This window comes from Conger conger, chromosome 18 (genome assembly GCF_963514075.1).
Source record: "Conger conger chromosome 18, fConCon1.1, whole genome shotgun sequence".
Taxonomy (NCBI): domain Eukaryota; kingdom Metazoa; phylum Chordata; class Actinopteri; order Anguilliformes; family Congridae; genus Conger; species Conger conger.
The window spans coordinates 10,052,501-10,071,625 of record NC_083777.1 but is presented as its reverse complement, the minus strand read 5'-3'; the positions used below and the strand labels follow the sequence as shown (position 1 = coordinate 10,071,625).

Sequence of the window (19,125 nt, the reverse complement as noted above, 5' to 3'; positions counted from 1 at the left end):
GGCGCTGTATTCGTTGCTTAGGCACAGGTACCTAAAGTTTTTAATTAACAGAACCCAAATTCGAAATATTTTTTAACATCTGGACTACATTTAAACAAATGTAGTACCTTTTAGGGACCCATAACGAGCATAGCTCAGTGAAGTACAACCTCTTTCCAGGACCCACCTCATGCACTCCTACGACACACTTTGGGGTCCAACCGATAATTTAAGACACACTGGTTTACGAGAAATCCTGTCCTTCAACCAAAAAAAAAAAAAAAAAAGAGTGGCTCACAAATGGCGCTCTACTGCCATCATGTGGTGGTACTTTAATATTGCAGCTCAGTCACTAAGGCAACCATTGCTATGGTTAAACTGAAAAGGAAACTTCCTGAACTGAATTATTTCCATATATTCAAAGATTACCCTACTTAGAAACTGAAACGGACACCTTCCTTGTTTCGTTTTCATTTTACATTATAAATTCTATAGACCAAGCCAAATTTATTTGAAAGCAATCTCAAAGGTGCCAATCCAAGCCATTCAAGCAGTTAAAGGCTCATATTGAAGCTTCATCATTTTCTGGAGTATCCTAGAACCCAACCAGTTTAGAATAATCAAAATAACCGAAGCAAAGTCATCCATAGTTCTCAATCTTGTGGTTTTATTGTTACACTCAAAAAGCAGCCATTACAATGATCGGACAGCTAGTGCATTGTTGACACCTTCTGACAAAGGCCTGGTAAACTAGGTTTAAAATTTCTACGTTTCGTGTAACAGCTTGAGGGTGTGACACACAACGTATGCGCACAGGAGTGTGTTACAGACGAGGGTCAGGAGGCTTCGAGGTGGCTAAGTGCTGCTGCGCTAGTCACTCCCCCAGGAAGGAGACGGCAGTGTTCCTCTCCTCCACCAGCTCTGCCGCGGTGGCGTCCAGCTTCCCGCGGGAGAAGTCGTTGATCTCCAGCCCCTCCACCATCTTCCAGGACTTATTCTGAGTCGAGAAAAACACCTTCAGGCCAACGTGCACACCCTCTCTCTCTGGTTTCATTTTGTAAATGCGGTCGCTCCGTTTGACAAACAACTACATTCAGCAGAGAAATAAAGGTCATTCACTCAGTCTCATTCATTTTTTATCAAAGGCCTCAGGGATACAAAAATGTGATGAAATAATAAGCAGGGACAATTCATGGAGCCAATTATGGAAAGTCGGATGCCTGGCATTCGGCAGCTGCTGCTGTCGAAACGTTGTTATGATTTTGGTTGTCTTTTAATAGTGTTCTGTGGCCCTATGTTGAATGTTCCATTAGATAATTTTTGTTGAATAAATAAAATAAACAAAATAAATACAAAGAAAATAAAAAACATATGTATGCCACATAACAGCACCTTGCCTGAAAATGCTTGAGTGCTACAGTGTAAAAGTACTTATTGAGTAGAGTAGAATAAATCCTGGCAGAAACGGAAGTCTGGTGATGGGAATGTGGCTTTTACCTGGATTGTAACAGGGAATGAGTAGATGAGGTCATCAGGCACACCGTAGCTGTTCCCGGAGGAGTAGACCCCCATGGAGACAGACTCACCCTGGAGGGAAGGGAGCCGGCTCAATTAGGGAGCATTTAAAACCAGTGCCCTGCCCCAAACTCCCAGCTCCACATGACAGCCCTCTTTCCCACCCCACGAAGGCCCACCGGAGCACCCTGTAGCCTAGTGGCTAAGGTACACGACTGAGACCCAGAAGGTTGTTAGTTCCAGCCCCGTTGTAGCCACAATAAGATCCACACTGCTGTCGGGCCCTTGAGCAAGGCCCTTAACCCCCGCATTGCTCCAGGGGGAACTAACTCCTGCTTAGTCAAACCAACTGTAAGTGGCTTTGGATAACAGTGTCAGATGTATAATAATAATAATAATAATAATAATAATAATTTATTTAAGATGGCGCTAAGCGCTAACCTCGGCGGTGCCGTGCCAGATGTCCCTCATGTGGTCGCAGATGGCCTTGGCAGCAGACATGGCGCTGGAGAGCTTCCTGGCCTTGATGACCGCAGCTCCGCGCTGCTGCACAGTCTGCAGGGGGAGAGAACCACCGCCAGGGCCAATACCATCAGGAGACAATACAAAAAGGGTATCCCTGTTTCCTTCTATTGTGTCAAAATGGTTCACCAGCTTGCCTAAGTAATTGTCATTGTAACTCCAAGTAGACAAATTATTTTATGCATGGTTACACTATCATTTGACATGTATTAGAAAGTGAATGCCTCCGTAAACTAGAAATGTGTTGAATGCCATAACTAGGAAGCATGGAGAGAGGAAAACATAACAAGTAAACACTGAAAACTGAAGTCCCGACGTAGACGGCCACAGGGCCTCCAGCCGCTGGACTCACCAATATGAAATCCCCCTTGATCCAGCTGTCATCCTTCACAGCCTCGAAGGCAGCCACCTCCTTCCCTTGGATGTTGACCTTGGCGTGGTGGATGTCGGGGTACTGGGTGGAGGAGTGGTTTCCCCAGATGATGACGTTCTTCACATCGTTGGCAGGCACACCGACACGCATGGCCACCTGAATCAAAGAGCGAACATCTTAAACCGCCTCAGATGGCCCAGGAATATAACACAGCCGTATGAATATAACAGGTTTACAGAAGCATCAAGGAGTGAGTAGGAATGAGCCAGTTAACAGATCTTTATTGATTTCAATCTTCAATTTGTTGATTCACAAACCTGGAGGACAACAATCAAATGCACAAAGTGATTCACGTTTGCTCTCTGATCACAAGTCGACCAATCTAGCCCCTTCTGCACTGCATGAGAATGATGGTTTTTACATTACATTACTGGCATTTGGCAGACACTCTTATCCAGAGCGACGTACAACAAAGTGCATACCCATAACCAGGGCTAAGTGCGCTGAAAGACCCTAGAGGGAAGTACAAGTTCAATTGCTACCCGTACAACAAAGATAAGGACCAGGGCCTATTTATTTATTTATTTTTTAAATCAACAAATAAACAAACAACAAAGCAAAAGTGACCAAACTTAACTATCCAAATACTGCTTACCTAGCCAACTAAAAATACCAAAACACAAAGTAAATCACAAAGACAAAGGTTCACAGGGAGGTAGGGAGGGATGGGGAGAGGTGCTGCTTGAAGAGGCGCGCCTTCAGTTTGCGCTTGAAGGTGGGGAGAGATTCTACAGTTTATGTAAAATGTCCTCTATATTGAATGACCCACCTTTCCCATTGTACATAATCACCACAGCTACCATCCAACCGTCCCAGGCACTGGTACAGAGTACCCAGGACCAATGACTGAGGGCACTTATCCCAAAGGCTAGAGCTAAAAGGAATTTGAGTAAGGGTTAACCTTTGGCTGCTCTCTTCAGCCAATTGTGAAGTCCAGCTACATCTAATGGCAGTACCCTATCAATATTTATTATTTTTTATACAGTTATTGCTATTTTTTCTTCCCCAGTGTGTTTTTAACACTTCAAATTTTTTTAAATGTTAAATATGAACTGCTCTTTCGACACCCCCACTTGAGACCGGAGTTACCCAGGCAGAGGGAGTCCCACCTGGGAGCGTGCCCTGTTGTGGTCCAGCCGGGTCAGGCAGGAGAAGTTTTCCTTGGGGATGGAGGGGGCAGACTTGGCCGCGATTAAGCAGTTGGTGTTTGCAGGGTTTCCGACGACCAGGACCTAAGGCAGAGGAGAGGGACAAATTCAGGACACTGTCGTGTTCCATTCCATATTCGTGAACCTATCACATTCTATAATGCAGATACAATTGATATACGAGTCAGTCTGAGCCAATTACCGTGTTCTGCAGTCAAGTAAATGGTAAAATGGTAAATGGTTGGCATTTATATAGCGCCTTTATCCAAAGCACTGTACAATTGATGCTTCTCATTCACCCATTCATACACACACTCACACACCGACGGCGATTGGCTGCCATGCAAGGCGCCGACCAGCTCGTCAGGAGCATTTGGGGGTTAGGTGTCTTGCTCAGGGACACTTCGACACAGCCCGGGCGGGGAATCGAACCGGCAACCCTCCGACTGCCAGACGACTGCTCTTACTGCCTGAGCCATGTCGCCCCCGTGAAAAGTGGCCACGGAGAGGACATCCAAAGCAAACCCTGTGGCCTCGGCAAAAACCAAGGAAAAGTGCCAAACAAAGGGAGTACAGAGCAGCCCACATCAAACGGGTCGAGAAGACAGCACGGCTCACTCGGTCACTGTCAAATGTTTGCAGTGCATCTTAAATGGTTTGGCATTGCTCCCGCGTTGTTGGAGTATGTTCGCTCCGTGTCACAGGTTACATTTGATGCACAAGGAGACGCCGATGCTAACTTGAGCGTCACATTTCCCGTCTCCGTACCACAACCTCAGTTGTCAAAGCCGACAGCAGATCAGCACTAATACGTTTAAACCAGTGGTCTCCAACCCTGGTCCTGGAGAGCTACTGGGTCTGCTGGTTTTCGTTCTTACCCTGCAATTAACTATAATCAACTACTCTAATTTAATTAATTAACTCACCTCACCTGGTTACCTGGGTCTCAACAAGTGCTAATTTTAAGGTGAAAACAAAAACCAGCAGACCCAATAGCTCTCCAGGACCAGGGTTGGAGACCCCTGGTTTAAACACAAGCATAGGACAATAGCCCTAGCCATTTGTGAGATGAGGTCACAGAGATCAGATGTAAAGGTTAGAGTAGCAGAGCCCCTCCTAACAGACACACACGCACACCAACTGTACAGTATGAGAGGCCATAAGAACAGATGCCAATTCCTTACAAACCCCACACTGACAGCCGATATGAGGAATTCAAACAGCGCTCATCCAAAGCCAGGCGTTACATAAGGGCTTCAGAGCACAGCAGATGGTGACCTTGGGGGGAGTCCGACTAGCACTCCAGGCACGAAAGACCACGGGCTGCTCGCCAGGATCAGATCCCAGTATCCCTGATACAACCTGCTTTTGGTGCACCAAATAGATCTTCGCCACAGCACTGAAACGGGGCTAAATATAATGCTGAGGTAGGTGTCAAAAGCATGCCTGCAGTGTGTGGAGCCGATTGATTATACCATCCCCTGCCCCCACCGATGTGCATGCATGCGCGCGAGCGACTGTACGGACTGCCCGGTTAGCGAGAGGCGTGCGGTGTCCCAAAGCGCCGCAATGCGACTTCCTGGCCCCGCCCCCGTAGCGTCAGTCACCTTGACGGTCTTCTTGGCGAACTTCTCCAGGGCAGCCCCCTGGGACTTGAAGATGGACACGTTGGCTTTCAGCAGGTCCTTCCTCTCCATGCCCTCCCTCCTGGGCATGGAGCCCACCAGGATGGCAACGTCCAGGTCCGCGAAGGCCACCTCCTCCTTGTCTGTTGCGATCACCTCTGCGGGAACACCAGGGGGGAGTTCATCAGCACGTCAGGGCCACGTTCAGCCCCGACAAAATGTAGCAAAACGTTTATTTAAACACAAACGGTGGCGCGTTGTACATCCGGTTGCAAACCGTGACTGGCATAGTCTGGTTTGCTCCCATGGTGTCTGAGAAGTTGTTCTACAGGTTTTTTGTTGTTTTTTACGTCATTATTGATTTGGGCTAAACTCCTGACACACCCACCAAACGGGAGCAAACATACCTCAAAGCCTGCTGCAAAATGTTGCACTGGGAGGAAACGTATCATTCAATACAGAACGTTTTCCGATTCAATGTCCCCCTGATCACTATTAAAATACAGTTTTGTTTCATATGTATAATAACCTGTCCTTCTCCATATCAGAAACTGAGAAACTGTCAAAATTAAGTAAAACCAAATTTCTTATACAAATTAATTTATTGAATTAAAGTTATTACATTTAAGACATTTAAAGAATTAGACATTCATTAAAGATCTCATTTACTTCTTAAATGTGTCATAGAGACAACCATTAGCTTGCATGGGTAGCAATGTTAGCTCGCTTGTGTAGCAGCGTTAGCTCACATGTGTAGCAGTGTTAGCTCGGCTAGTTCAAGTGCAGCCAAGGCGCCTAGCAGGTTACCGTGACGACGCTCCCTGATGACATAACCCTCAAATTCAGAATACAGAACTCTGCCAACAGGCCTACCTATCAGAAGTGGGAGGGCACAGTCCTGAAGCTCCATGACAACCCCATTGAGGACAGTCATCATGGGCGAGATGTCCAGCAGGATAAGGATGATTGGCTGGCCAGAACATAGAGGGTGGAGGGGGAGAATATGAAAACACATTAACCAAGGTCACCTAGACACCCACCAATTCACAGCCACACTCAAATAATGCCTCCAGTCCCATCTCATCTCCCATCCGGAAGTATGGGGAAAGGATACATTTTTGTATCGGGACACGCCCATGTGATTACAAAAGAAAATACCATTTGCTTCTTTTTGAATCATAATCCAAAATAAATTATTTGCACACAGCATGACTATAAATACACATTCGTCTTATTTATTCTCTAAAGCAGCAGGGAAACACGATTGACTAAGGCATTCTGCCGAAATGTTAGTGTGTGTGCAACAGGCTTGTTAAAAAAAATTAATTAAAAAATTAAAAAAAACAAGTGAGAGAAGTCTACAGTATTAAAGTGACAATTCGATGACTGCCATCAAGTTTGATATACAGGTACAACAGGTTATCAAGGTCATTCACGGATATAAATTAGAGCGTAAACCAGACGAAGCGGTTTTCAAAAATACCGTCATTGCAGAAATACCTTCCAATACTACAAAATATATTTTTCTGTTGGACTCTCAGCAATGACGTATCGTTCTGCTTTGGGTGGCCATTTATCATGTAGAACTGGGGACTCATTTTCAGTAGTGCACAACATGGAATCGTCATACATGCCGACTAAAATCAGATAATCACAAACGAATTGATATTTGATAAAAGTGAGTTAATCTCTACTGCATGACATTACATAAACGAGAGGCAATTGTTACCTGATCCTTGCCGAAGACATCACCCTTCGCGATGCCATACAGAAGGGAATATGCAATCTGTCCAGCAGCGCCGGTCACCAAAACTCTAATGGGGTCACTCTGCAAAAATGAGGCACGCACTCTAAAACCGCCATGACTGCACGCTGCAGTTAGGGCCGCAACAATTACATTCAAACAGGAGTCGTTCAAATGCACCAAAAGCGACCGAAAGTCAGACGTATAATTGGTCGCGGTGTAACCATTTTAAAATAGAGCTCAGTTCCCTGCCGTTTGGACAGTGACATATGAGTGGCCTAGTAGTGGCCCAAGATATTTATAAACTGACAAACAAATCCGTTCTCTTCAAATCCTATTAAGAGCCAGCAAGTAAAAGAATGGTTTCTGTGCAACGTCGGTGAGCTAGCTGAACGCAAATCAACGCATCAGCTAACTAGGCACCTGCGCACCAATTTGCTATTCTATCTGTAGCCAAGCATGCAATTTTAAACCACGAGTGGGAACTGTACACCCTGCAACGTTACATTTCTTGTAGTTGGCTACGTATGTAGCCAGTGAACTGTGTCTAAATTCATGAATGAATGAAGGGGATTACTTGTTGAAACAAATATCTACGATATGCTTTGAATAGCCATAACGAAGTTAGTAAAAGGACTATTCAACTGCAAAAAACATTTGGCAGCTTCCCACGACCACGTCGATAGCATACTGGTTTACATTTGCATTTACGTACACCGGCGTCAAGCGATCGTATTATAAAACTACGGATAGGTGTCAGTTGTAAATACTTAATTATGTGCATAATTTTACTTGTAAATGTACGGCACATATCTGGCAATACGCCACACTAAAGAAAAATTAGCAAGCAAACAAACGAACAAAAAATCCTAAGGCAACAAGCAATTCAAACGATTTTCCCAACACGAGTTAACTATAAACCACAGCTAGCTGTCTAACATTTAGATGCTGTCACTGAAAAGCTAATAAGCTTCAATAAATTATCTATGCGGCCATCCGTATTTTACACTCCATAGACAAGCAATAATATTCTAACCGCTAATTCGTTTACAAGCTCGCACATCAGTATAATCATTTTCAGACAATCGCGACCCAAACTATCTCACCATGTTTGCAGTTACAGATCTTCTGCAGCAAGCTACTCTGCCACTCTCAATGATGTAGGGGGGGGGGGGGTCACCTCTACTTCTACTACGCTGCTCACTGGATATAAAGACAACAGGACTGCGCGTGCGTTACATTTCAGTGGCATGCTGGGAGTTGTTGTTTAACTTTCCCATTTTAACCACAGACTACGTTTAGAAAGCAAATACACTACCCTACGACCCACACACACTATCAACAGCCCACGTGCTTTTCTATTGAATCCCTTTTTAACTTCGAAAAAAAACAACAACGATGTGATTGGGCGATATTTCCTGTGATTTTTATGTAGGGTGGAATACAGCATAGTGAAATAATTCCTTCCCAGTTTTTGTAATTTAATTTAATACGATGGTTCGCTCAAACTAACAAAATGAAGCATCATTAACTATCTGAAAAGGACTGGAGCAAGTAACGCTAGTTAAAACGCTAACGTTAAAAACCCAAACGAACCAGCTGCTAAACTTTCAAATGATGAACCTATATATTAGCTATAATTTTAGTTAAATCAGATTGGTGAAATCAAAACATTTTCTGATAATTGTAGCTAGTTTATGCTTTATAAAAAGGAAACCACTGATTATTTACTTTACTCTGAAGATGAAAATAGTGTGCAATAGGAACTACAGCCTAAAGTCGGCTAAGTCTGATGTGAGGAGTTGTGCTTCCCTGGTTGCCTAGACACAGGGCACTCCAATCTTAGTCCTGGGTAGCACTTGGCTGAAGTCGCAGAGCTGCAAACGTGAACTGGTCCACGGTGATGCTTTCATTCATTTAACACGTCAACTAATTATCTTGAGAATAGGTTTTACGGTTATTCAAATGCACATTTCATTTAAAGGTGGAGTTGAAATTCGCAGATAGAAGATCATTATTCACAACCCAAAAATCTGTGGCAAGCTAATTTGGCTCGCCCACTCAGCGAGTTAACAGTACGTCGAATTCACGGAGAAAACAACTCCTAGCTAACTAGCTAAAGGTAAGTTGAAGCTATATTACCAAAGTATCCAACATCAACGTAACACTTTAATTGGCCATCCACGGACAACTACCCAACTGCAGTGCTAGCATGGATAGATATCCACGATTGCATGCGTATTAAACATTTGACGTGGCTAGTAGCAAGCTAGCCCTATGCTCAAAGGCAGCATTGTTTCTCTATCGTTATTCTACTTCAGTCACCGGACAAGTCGTTGTTTGGGAATTCTACCAGACAGGCTATAATTCCGTTACTAAAGGGCATGTCTGCTAGATGCCCCAGATTTATGACCGTTTTTGTACTTACTGGCAAGCTTGCTAGGTGAACCTAAAAGTTAGCTAGCTAAGCATGTAAACCTTTGCTTTTCTATCTTTCTGTAACGTTAACTTATTACATTTAATAGATCAAAAATTGTTGTAAAGTTAGTTAGTAAGTTAAGACATTATGCTGTAGCCTAGGTTATAGACGCCTGTCAAATTTATTGCTACTTTTAACTTTGGCGAACATGTTATGTTGGGTCCAGGCATCGAGTTGGTAGTGCTAATAAAAGTTATCTTAAAATCGATTAAATAGGCAATTCTACATATCTACCATGTATAGGTTATATGTTTATTTTGTATTATTGCAGTGTGCTTATTGCGTATTGTACTAGCTAGCTATAACTCTAGGTATAATTTTAAGCATATTACTTAATTTTGAATTCAGATGCTGCATACGTCCCTCAGCTCGTACCCTTTTTAAATCCAGTTAATCGTTTAAGTGTTTTCATTACAGGTTAGAAGCTAGAAGGCTTTCATATCTCATGTAGGCTGCACAACACCACTGCCCGAGTGGAACGCTTGCAATATATCCGTTCAATGTACAGTAATTGAATTGGTGTTGGATGTGTTGGAATTGAAAGATGTGTTGGAAGAGTCGAAGCAGTTGGTCATGCTGTGGGATGTTGACGGAAGGATTGTATTTTTATTAATGATTTAATTATTGTTGTTTTACAGCAGAATAATACTTCATAGAACATTCTTATGATTTGTATACAGCATTTTAAAGAAAAAAGTCTTAAAGTGTAAATTCTATTTTGGCAGTTGGATTACACCCCCACTTTGTGCCGTGTAACTTGATCAAACTTCTGAATATTGCATCGACTCATTACAGGGTCATTACATCACTCAAACAAAAGAACCTTGGGTTATGTTACAGCTCATTGAGTGTGTCTATATCTACTGGAGGCTACTTCAAATGGGTCTTTCAGGGATTTTGTTTTTTTATATTTGTAGTAGCTACTAGTTAGAATGCTAATTGCAAGAAAAGGTGCAGTGTGCCTATGAATTGCCAAAACGAAAATCTCAGATTTTCTTTTTTTCAGGTAAAACCTCTGCTGTGGAGGAAAGTCTTTCTAGCTGCCTATAATTTGGATTTCATCTGAATTTGTCTCAACCTGCAACAATATAGTATATAATTCTTACTTGAGACAAAAACTCCACTAGAACCCTGTCTGCAGTATAACATATACTGCCGGTTTCGAGGACACAGACTAAAGTTTTGTATTGAGAATCTCAATTCAAAATTGCATTTAGTCTAGGACTAGGCTTAATCTGCGTTTGTGAAACTGGCCCATTGCTTTGGGCAGAACTTCCTCAGATGGGGAACATCTCTTTTTGTAAGGCAATGGGGCTGGGAATGCATCTAATGTTTCCTAATTTAATAACCTGTCTGTTGATTAGAATTTTGGGTTTAAAATAATGCATTACATTTTAGTTAATGATTGATATGGAGTGAGAAAGTGAAGTAGCCAAATCTATTAAAGTAATTTGTTTGTAATGCATTCGATTGATTGCACCTACAAAATGTTTACAGCACTCTGACTTGAGTACATGAATACTGTGAAAACAATACAGGGTAAATATTGCATCAGTCACTGTTATGTTTGACATAATATCAGTGTTATAAATGAAATGACACAAATGCACACTTTAGGGGCACTGAAGAGTCCTGATATTTTCCCCCATGGTCTGTCAGCTTGTGTCAAGTGACCAGAGTAATTATTCAAGTTAGGGCCGGAGAGATGTGCATGCCACATCGATGTCGGATTGGTGAACCGCCATGTTGCATGCCAGTAGGAGCTGGTGCACTTGTGGTGGGATTCAGAGCTGGACGCCGCACTCAGTCAGAGAGGGCGGACTGAGGCAGGATCTATGTGGAAACGGAGGGCTCCGGGTGCTTCCCTGGGCCCGAGTGCCCCCTCTGTGCGGAGGGTAACAGCTGGCCCCAGCTGTGTGCCGCTGCTGCGTTTTTGGGCCGTCCTCCCTGTACTGCAGGTCTTGGCCATACAGGACATACAGTATGCAGTTTAAACAATGTGTGTGCGTTTCTGCACAGTTAGAAAAGGAGCCATTGGGAATCATTGTCCAGTTTGAGACTAATGAATAATACCTTTCAGTGTTCCTACAGTTCATAAATGGTGTATTTCTGTTGCAGGTATTCAAAGGCTTGTCTGTGATGAGTAGCAGTGGATCTGTTTAATTTTCAACACCATTTTCCTCCTTTTGTATTATTATTATTATTATTATTATTATTATTATTGTTAATTTGAAATGCCCAGTTTCTCGTCCTGCCGTTAATTCAGCAGGACATGGACTAGGACTAGTTGTGCTCCCCCACACGCAGGCAGCTAGCTGCTGCTGCTTTTCCACCCTGTGTCCACCTGCTCATCTCAGGCTTTACATAGGGGGCCTGTCCTATCCACAGCAGCTGGTGCAGGAAGATCACTGCAGATAGACTGCTGCAAGGAGTGCCCTTCAACCCTCCCTGCCTCCCTGGGAAACCCTGTGGCAAATGATGCATCGCCATGTGGTCCTGAATTGCAGGGGCATGTCACATGACAAGAACCAGCTCTCTAAATGCATTCTCAGACACCCAGCTCTAGGTTTTTTTAGTGAGAATATGGTCAGCTTTGGGTTCTTCCACATGGCACCATGTTTGACCTATTTACTGAGAATTTGGACAAACTTTACGTACATTTCATAAATACAGGTTTGTTTCCTTCTGTCCGCCTGTTCAATAATTAAGACAAATCTACAAATGTTCTGTAAGTTAATTGACCTTTCTGTACATAATCAACAAATGTGTCTTTTAGCTTCTTAACTTTGATTATAAAGTAGTGAAATTCCTCTGGATAATGACAATTGAATTTCCATTTGGCTAAGTGGGCCAGAGTGAATCTGAACAGGCTGTGACTTGCACGCAAACAGTTCTCAGTGTTTCAAAGGGGCTTGTAATCTCTGTATTTGCTTCTATGAAGCAAGACAGACATCTTAAGAACTTCTCAGCAGTGGGGAAAAATACATGTTAAGGATAAGTCTACTTGATTTGGTGATTTGATTTTTCTCCCCCTGTGTTTGTGAAGTGACCCGTTTCCCTGGCAATAGGGACTGTCTTTGGCTCCTATTGTAAAGGGAGATGGACAGACCAATATGAATATGAGTTATAGGCAACACCACAGTCATTTTACTGATGAAACTGTCCTCCAGTAGACAAGGAGTTACTCAATTCCACAGCAAAGACCTGCAGGCTTGCTGCATGTCCATCACAGGAAAAGCGTCAATAGTTATTTGTTGTCACTTCGATTTATGTCGGTGCAGCTGGAGAAAATCGGCCGTTAGGTTTGTCCTAGTTTAATTGGGAGACAGCGTGGTTGTGCACAGCGCTGCTACTAGGTTTTTTTTTTTGTGACTTGTTATGTTTTTCTTTTCTGGGAAAAATGAAAACCGTTAATTCCTTTAGTGCTCGTGGCATTGTAGAAGCATTGCTGTTTCTGTATTTATTTTCTATGCTTTGTATGTCCTTCGCGCGTTTGCGTCTCCGTGGGGATTAAGACAAACAAAAGAAAATCAAAACAAAATGGGGGAGACAATAGGAAAGATGAGATCTGGTGGCAGATCAGCAGAGGCCTGGTCTGTGTGTGCACCGTGGAAACGGGCACTGAGGGGCTCTCTCAGGCCCTCTACCTGGAGCCTGAGAGCAGATCTCCACTGCGATGCCTGCAGCTCGTTTGGGCAAATCCTGATAACTGGGCGACGGAGAGCGAGGATCCAGCCAGCTCCACCATGACTCGACTGCATCTGCTGCCTCCCCCACGGGCGCCTCTGTCTGCGCCCTGTCGGATATGCACCGCAGACAGGGTCCGTCCAGCACGTTACATCGCATTCTGATAGTAGTTTGAGCCCCCAAAATGGAACCAGTGCCTTCCAGTCTTCCAAAATGATAATTTGCTGTGATTGGGATTAAGTTTCATTAAAATACAGAGACCAAAGGGACAAGGTGAACTAAAGGAGGACTAAAGGAGTAAACCTGTTCCCTGTCCGTCTCCTTGTCACCTGTCTTCCCGTTCGGTGTTTAACGGCAGGAACGCTATGTGAGCACTAGAGGTCAGTGTAGTGCCGTGTTTGCGATCATTCTTGTCGTGTGAATACTTTCCAAACTTTGCTTGAACCCTTTGTGAATGTTAGACTTTCGTGACCTCACGGGGACCCGTGCGAGAGGCAGGAAGTCTTTAATAAGCATTTCTTCATTTTCTGCAACCTGTAATATTCATTCATTTTAACTTTGAATGCATTCAAAGCATTGAATTTGGCATTTGACTGCGAATGACACTAATGGCATTTCTGTTTAATCCCACAAAATGGATCTGTAACTGTCACAGAATGTAATTCCTTGTGATTGGCAGAGATGATGCCTCCATAGGTGATTACACGCTGTGAAACGTGTAAATGATGGTTAAGCACAAGAGCCCGGTGCGTCTAAATTGTTTTGATGTTTTCAACTTGAGGAGACAGCCCCAGGCGACCAGTCAAACATTGACACTTGGCAACACAGGTAAATAGCAACTGTAAACAATTCTGCAATTACAACGCACTCTATAGGCCGAACACACCCTCACAGCACACCGGAGCCTGGCACAGGCATCCTCAGGTCAAGCCTTTCCTTCGCCTGACAACTGTGTTCTAACTGGCCCAACTACCCTGTCAATCACACTTCTCTTAGTCAGGAAACAAGTCTTGTAGTGAAAGGAACCACAATAATATCAAGTTTTTTCTCTGCAAATGTCTTCAGATGCTTTTAAGTTTCTAAAAAAAAACAGTTACCATTCATGAATAGAACAATGTGACTGGTGAATGAAAAAGTAATAGTATTGAAAGTATTTTTAGTAGTTTTGTTTGACGTTGCTGACTATGTTGAATGTTCAAAGCCTCCTTGTAGAGTTTCCCTCGAGCAGCAGAGGGCGCTGGGGAGTCGCAGATCGATCGGCCCGCTTTGATTTTCCAGCTAAAGCTTTGCTTTCTGTTTAATTATTTTTATTTTTCCCCTCCCTCCTCACCGCAAGCTTATATAAAAACAGAACAGCAGAAGTCATGTCGCGGAGTGATGTGGAACAACACCTGGAAGAGAGCCGAGTCACGCCTCGCACCCGGGGCCCCCCTCCTGACCCTCCGCCGTGTCTCATTTATTCAAATCCCTCAAACTGGACGCCCGTCTGGGCCCTGGCATCCACACCCGCTGCCCCGCGATAAAGGGAGGCCGAGCCGGGCCGGGCGCGGGCGCGGCCCTCCCGTTCCGTTTGCGAGGGGAGGAATGCGCTCTCGGCCGCTGGCGGAGGGGATTAAGGGCCCCTGTTTTGGGCTCGCGTCTCGCCGCGCAGATGTGGAGGCCGATTGCGTCGCCCCGCCGGCTGCTCCGGGGCCCGGGCTGACGGCGGGGTGCGGCGGACTCGGGTTTGAAGTCACGTGCGGCGGACAGGCGAGGGGGGCCGTCTGAGAGCCGCGTCTGAAGGGCTGACGGGCTCGGCCGGGGGCACACGGGCGCGTCTGGAGCGCAGGGACTCGGAATGTTCCGGCTCCCTCGTTCAGGGCCCCTGACCGGCACGGGGTGGAGCGGGGCCAGGAGGGACCGAGCTCCTGAGGTCAGGTCCTCTGCACTGTGCCGGTACGACTGACTGCCACAGCTGGGATGGCAACAACTGTATGATTTGGTTGGACAGGAAATGGTTATGGGCACACAGATTATAAGCCACAGTGAAGGTCTGTGGAAGGAGCATGGCACATTTTTTCACATAGGCTCTCAACCGACCTCTCACAACCTACCTCCACTCCTCTCCCGACTATCAGAGGCTTCCTGCTTACATTTCGGGTCATTACTTCTGGGCAGGACTATAACCCCAGCAGGTCCGGCAGAAAAAGCACTTTTTACACTTCATGTAGTGTAGTGAAAAAAATATTTTCAAAAACATTAATTTTATTTGTATTGAATGTCCCTTGTGTAGGTTTCAGCACACTAGAATGTATGGTTCCTGAGATTAAGACCAGCGACTCGTGTTGCCTAAAGGGGACACAAAAATGAATTGCTGTGTCGGTGGAATCTGGCTGATTCACCTGTTCACATGCCTGAGTGAACTAGTGCTGTCTGGATTCCTTCCCGTCCTGGACGTGGGACATTAGCCGCCTAATTTGTCGAGTCGCCGCCGTTCATTGTGGCCGCAAAACGGTGGGAAAATTGGTGTAATTTAGGTGTGTGGCGCTAGCGTTTGCTCTTTGCGCTACGGCAACACCAGGCCCCGCTCCTGGCCCAGAGACCGTCCCTGCGCCCAGCCTCCCACACTGTAACACTTTTGTTCCCTTTCTGGAAAATGCCTGAGGATTTGAACAATTACGTGTAAGTCTATATCTCTGTAAGTCTGCGCGGCAACTAGCCGGAGTCGAAACTGAAGGGTGCAGCTGAAAAAGGCTCTCAATACGGTCGGCGGGATTCCTTCGGTTAATAACTCGGTCCTTTCTGTGTGTGTGTTCGTGTGTGTGTGTGTGTGTGTGTGTGTGTGTTTTGCGTTGCTGGAGGTTTCCGGGGAGCGCCGCGCGGGCCTGGGTGATGCGTGCTTAAGTGGGAGCGGAGCGTGTGACGGAGGGGACGCCACAGATGGTGCACGGCTGCCGGGAAACGGCGTGAAATCGGCAGGCGCCGCAGAAACCTCCGGGAAACGAAAGCCTCTGGAACGGGAGCGTTAGGGTTCCGGAGGAGACGCTCCGACCGATTACCGCCGCGCGCCGGGGCGGGGGTTGGGAGGAGGGCCGCGCTTTTCTCACAGGAGAAGCGAGCGCTACAGAAGAGGAATGAAGGAGCACTACAGACCTCAGCTGGATCGGTCTTGCCCCGCATTCCTGGGCCTGACAGGCAGCCGTCTGAAATGTGAGACATCGCCCTTTGAGTCGTTCTAATGCCTTAACCGCCAGTGACTATGCAGCACGGGCCTCCCCCCCCGCGGCAGAACCCGGGGAAAGAGGAGACGGGTTCTAACAGGACGGGGCTTGAAGCGGTACGGCACTTCTCCTCCATTATCCCCGCTAACCTTTCGCAAATACACTTGTATTTGAAGTTCCTCTTTTTCCTCAAAGGACTCGAACGCACCGGCATTGTGTGAATCCTTTTGTCAGGGGAAGGATGGAATCGTACTGATGTGGAGAAAGAGTAGCCTTGTTAAATCGCTCTGCTCCTATGGGAGCGGCTGCTTCAGCTCACCTGCTCTGCTTGGGATAGAGTCCGGGACACCAGGTGTGCTGGGCTCAGTCTTCTGGCACTGACCCCCACGTGCTCTCCGGACACGGACGGCTTCTTGTAACTGAGGTGTAGGTCAAAGCAGCGGGGTCACATTTTGGCGGGAGGGGAGTATGCTAGAGTTGGCATAAGTCAGATGAGAAGGAATTAAAATGTCAAACTGACGATTGCCTAATTATTTACCTTACCTTAGCTGGCAAACTAAGAGCTAGGGAGTGGTGGCCAATTAGCCACCATTAGCTGCCTCACCATGCCCAGTTCTGGCAAGTGAGCTAGTTAAAAACGCTAATGAAAAACGCTCAACATACCCAACAGGGTGTCCTGATCTTATCCTTGCATGGTGTCTTCACTCTTACTTCTCAGTATATTTTGGGACAGGGTGGTGCTGCATGGTAGCTTTGTTCAGTCCCTTGGTTAAATTTGGCAAAGAGAAGAACGTTCAAGGCTCTGCAGACAGCCCGGCACCTCCAGCCCAGGATTGGCTGGTGTGTTTTTCACTACACAGTGTGAGGGCACTAATTGGCTGGTGTGTTTTTAAGTACACAGTGTGAGGGCACTGTGGTCATTCCTGAGTGACCAGAGACAAGGACAGGCCCACCTTCAAACACACGGGATTCTGGAGCAATGCCAGCCCTTAAAGTGACCATGATGCACCATTACCCTGAGTGCAGGTCCACAACCCAACCCTTTCTTCTCTTACAAAGCCAAAGCAGCTGGAGTAACGGACATCACAATCACTCCGGATTCACATAACCTGAAGGAGTCTCTTATGAAGAGAAACAAGCTGCCCTTTTGGTAGATTTTGTGTGTGCCGGATTCAGATGAATGTTAACAGTTATTCATGTCCCTGATTGCTTGTGTACTTTTCTCTCCAATAAAATGGCGCTTTCCTTGAAGGACACCAAGCCCTCTTCCTTCAGGCCTGAGGAGAAACGCGCGGGCGTCTGTACGACCCTCCCAGGTCAGTCCGAGGGATGTGGACCGGCAGAAGGGGAGAGAGGGGCCCGTGACCGCTGGGATGCGGCCATAGGGTCGCGGAGCTCGTTTACGAGCGGACAGGTGTCACTTCCTGTCATGACCCCGTGGATCAGATGAGCCGTGTGATGCTGTGAAGGCCAGAACATTCTGCCAACCTTTCAGAGACCCGCCTGGTGTGGTCCGGACACCATGTCAGTCTCTGGAACCTGTGTGTATGTGTGTATATGTGTGTGGTCGTTGGAATTGGGTTGGTGTTCGTGTAAATCCCAACAAATTCAAAGACATGGTGACCGTGAATGGGGGGCAGTGGTGGAATTGGTCTTTCAGGGGCTTCACTAATCTGGGTTTTTTAGTTTGTAGCTGGCTTGTCATGTTAGAGTTAAATGAAACCGTTTAGGTTTTGCCATATTGAGTCCTGACCTTTTATATAAATAACCAGAGGGTATGTCATGAAGCACAATCACACTGTTGATAGAGTCGTAAAAGAAATTGCATGCACCTTTGACGCACATAGGCAGGAATTTACCGACATTTGTCTTAAGTACAGCTTGTTCAATAATTGTGATAATATCAATGTACAATGTACAATCTGTACATCACTTCTGATACACCTGATATTGCTGCTGTCAAGAAAACCAAGGGGAAATACTATTAATGGAAATTAGTTTAAATTTTATTTACCTTGAAGAAGTGCATCTTCCTTACCTATTTTGGCCCATCTAATTAACTTTTATTACTTGTAATGGGCCGTGTGCATAGACTAGTTGTGTGTGGTCTCTGGAAATAGAGAAGTTAGTTTCAGCCATCGTGGGCACCGTCTCCAGTAGTGTTACTGGCATGTTACTTGGGGTGCTCCTGCCTGGGTGGGGTGTGATGTGGTGTTCTGATGTAGGGGAAGGCTTGACAGTACCCAGCAAAGGCAGAATAAAAAGCTTTGTTATTGGAAGCAGTTTTCATCCTTGTGTTTTCTATCATTTTGTCGTGTCCAGTTTAGAGTATTGAATTTTATTCACAGGGCTATCTCGTTGCCAGAACCTGCTGCTTATCAACCAGTCCACCAGTTGAGCTGCGTAGTCATAGTATTGGGGCATCACACCCCGCACACAGCTGGGACCGACAGACCGGCAGGGTCCGATCGACCAGAGCTAGTAACCTTGGGACACAGCGTTTTTTTAGGGCAAGAGGAGCCACCTGAGGCTTCTGGAGGCTTCCACGGTCTCCCGTGTCGAGGAGGGTAGGAATGCTGCTCCTTCCAGCTTGGGCCGGTTATTTGTCCCCGTGTGTTTGCCTAACTGCTCGGCGTCTCGCGGTAAATACTTTCTTAAACAGCGCCGGGCTGTGTGCGGCTCCCTCCAGTGCTCTAATGACGTTTGCTGATGTTCTTAGAGGTCCCCTCGCGGGCAGGCTTTCCAGCCGGCCCCTCTCCCCCTCTCCGCCCCTGTTTGTCTTAGAGTCCCAGC

General features: G+C 45.8%; 2 protein-coding genes across 3 annotated transcripts in view; one reads left to right on the top strand and one right to left on the bottom strand.

Moving 5' to 3' along the window:
- Positions 1-626: 626 nt before the first annotated feature.
- Positions 627-8,227, bottom strand: mdh1ab (malate dehydrogenase 1Ab, NAD (soluble)). The gene is made up of 9 exons (XM_061228215.1): positions 8,073-8,227; positions 6,952-7,050; positions 6,096-6,192; positions 5,205-5,380; positions 3,559-3,681; positions 2,369-2,545; positions 1,936-2,049; positions 1,477-1,566; positions 627-976 (listed from the first exon to the last, which is right to left on the bottom strand). The coding sequence occupies exons 1-9, from the start codon at positions 8,073-8,075 to the stop codon at positions 854-856; spliced, it is 1,002 nt and encodes a 333-aa protein (XP_061084199.1). The 5' UTR covers positions 8,076-8,227; the 3' UTR covers positions 627-853.
- Positions 8,228-8,493: 266 nt separating this feature from the next.
- wdpcp (WD repeat containing planar cell polarity effector) overlaps positions 8,494-19,125 on the top strand; it is a 66,687-nt gene continuing 56,055 nt past the window's right edge. For both annotated transcript variants that reach the window (XM_061228214.1, XM_061228212.1), the window contains exon 1: positions 8,494-9,088. The gene's annotated coding sequence lies outside the window, so the exon portion shown is untranslated. The remainder of the gene's footprint in view (positions 9,089-19,125) is intronic.

Excerpts from the sequence above, each read along its gene's own strand:
- mdh1ab (XM_061228215.1), bottom strand. Across the intron at positions 3,682-5,204 it reads TCGCCAAGAAGACCGTCAAG|GTCCTGGTCGTCGGAAACCC; the intron begins GTGACTGACGCT and ends CCTCTGCCTTAG. Across the intron at positions 1,567-1,935 it reads TCTGGCACGGCACCGCCGAG|GGTGAGTCTGTCTCCATGGG; the intron begins GTTAGCGCTTAG and ends CCTTCCCTCCAG.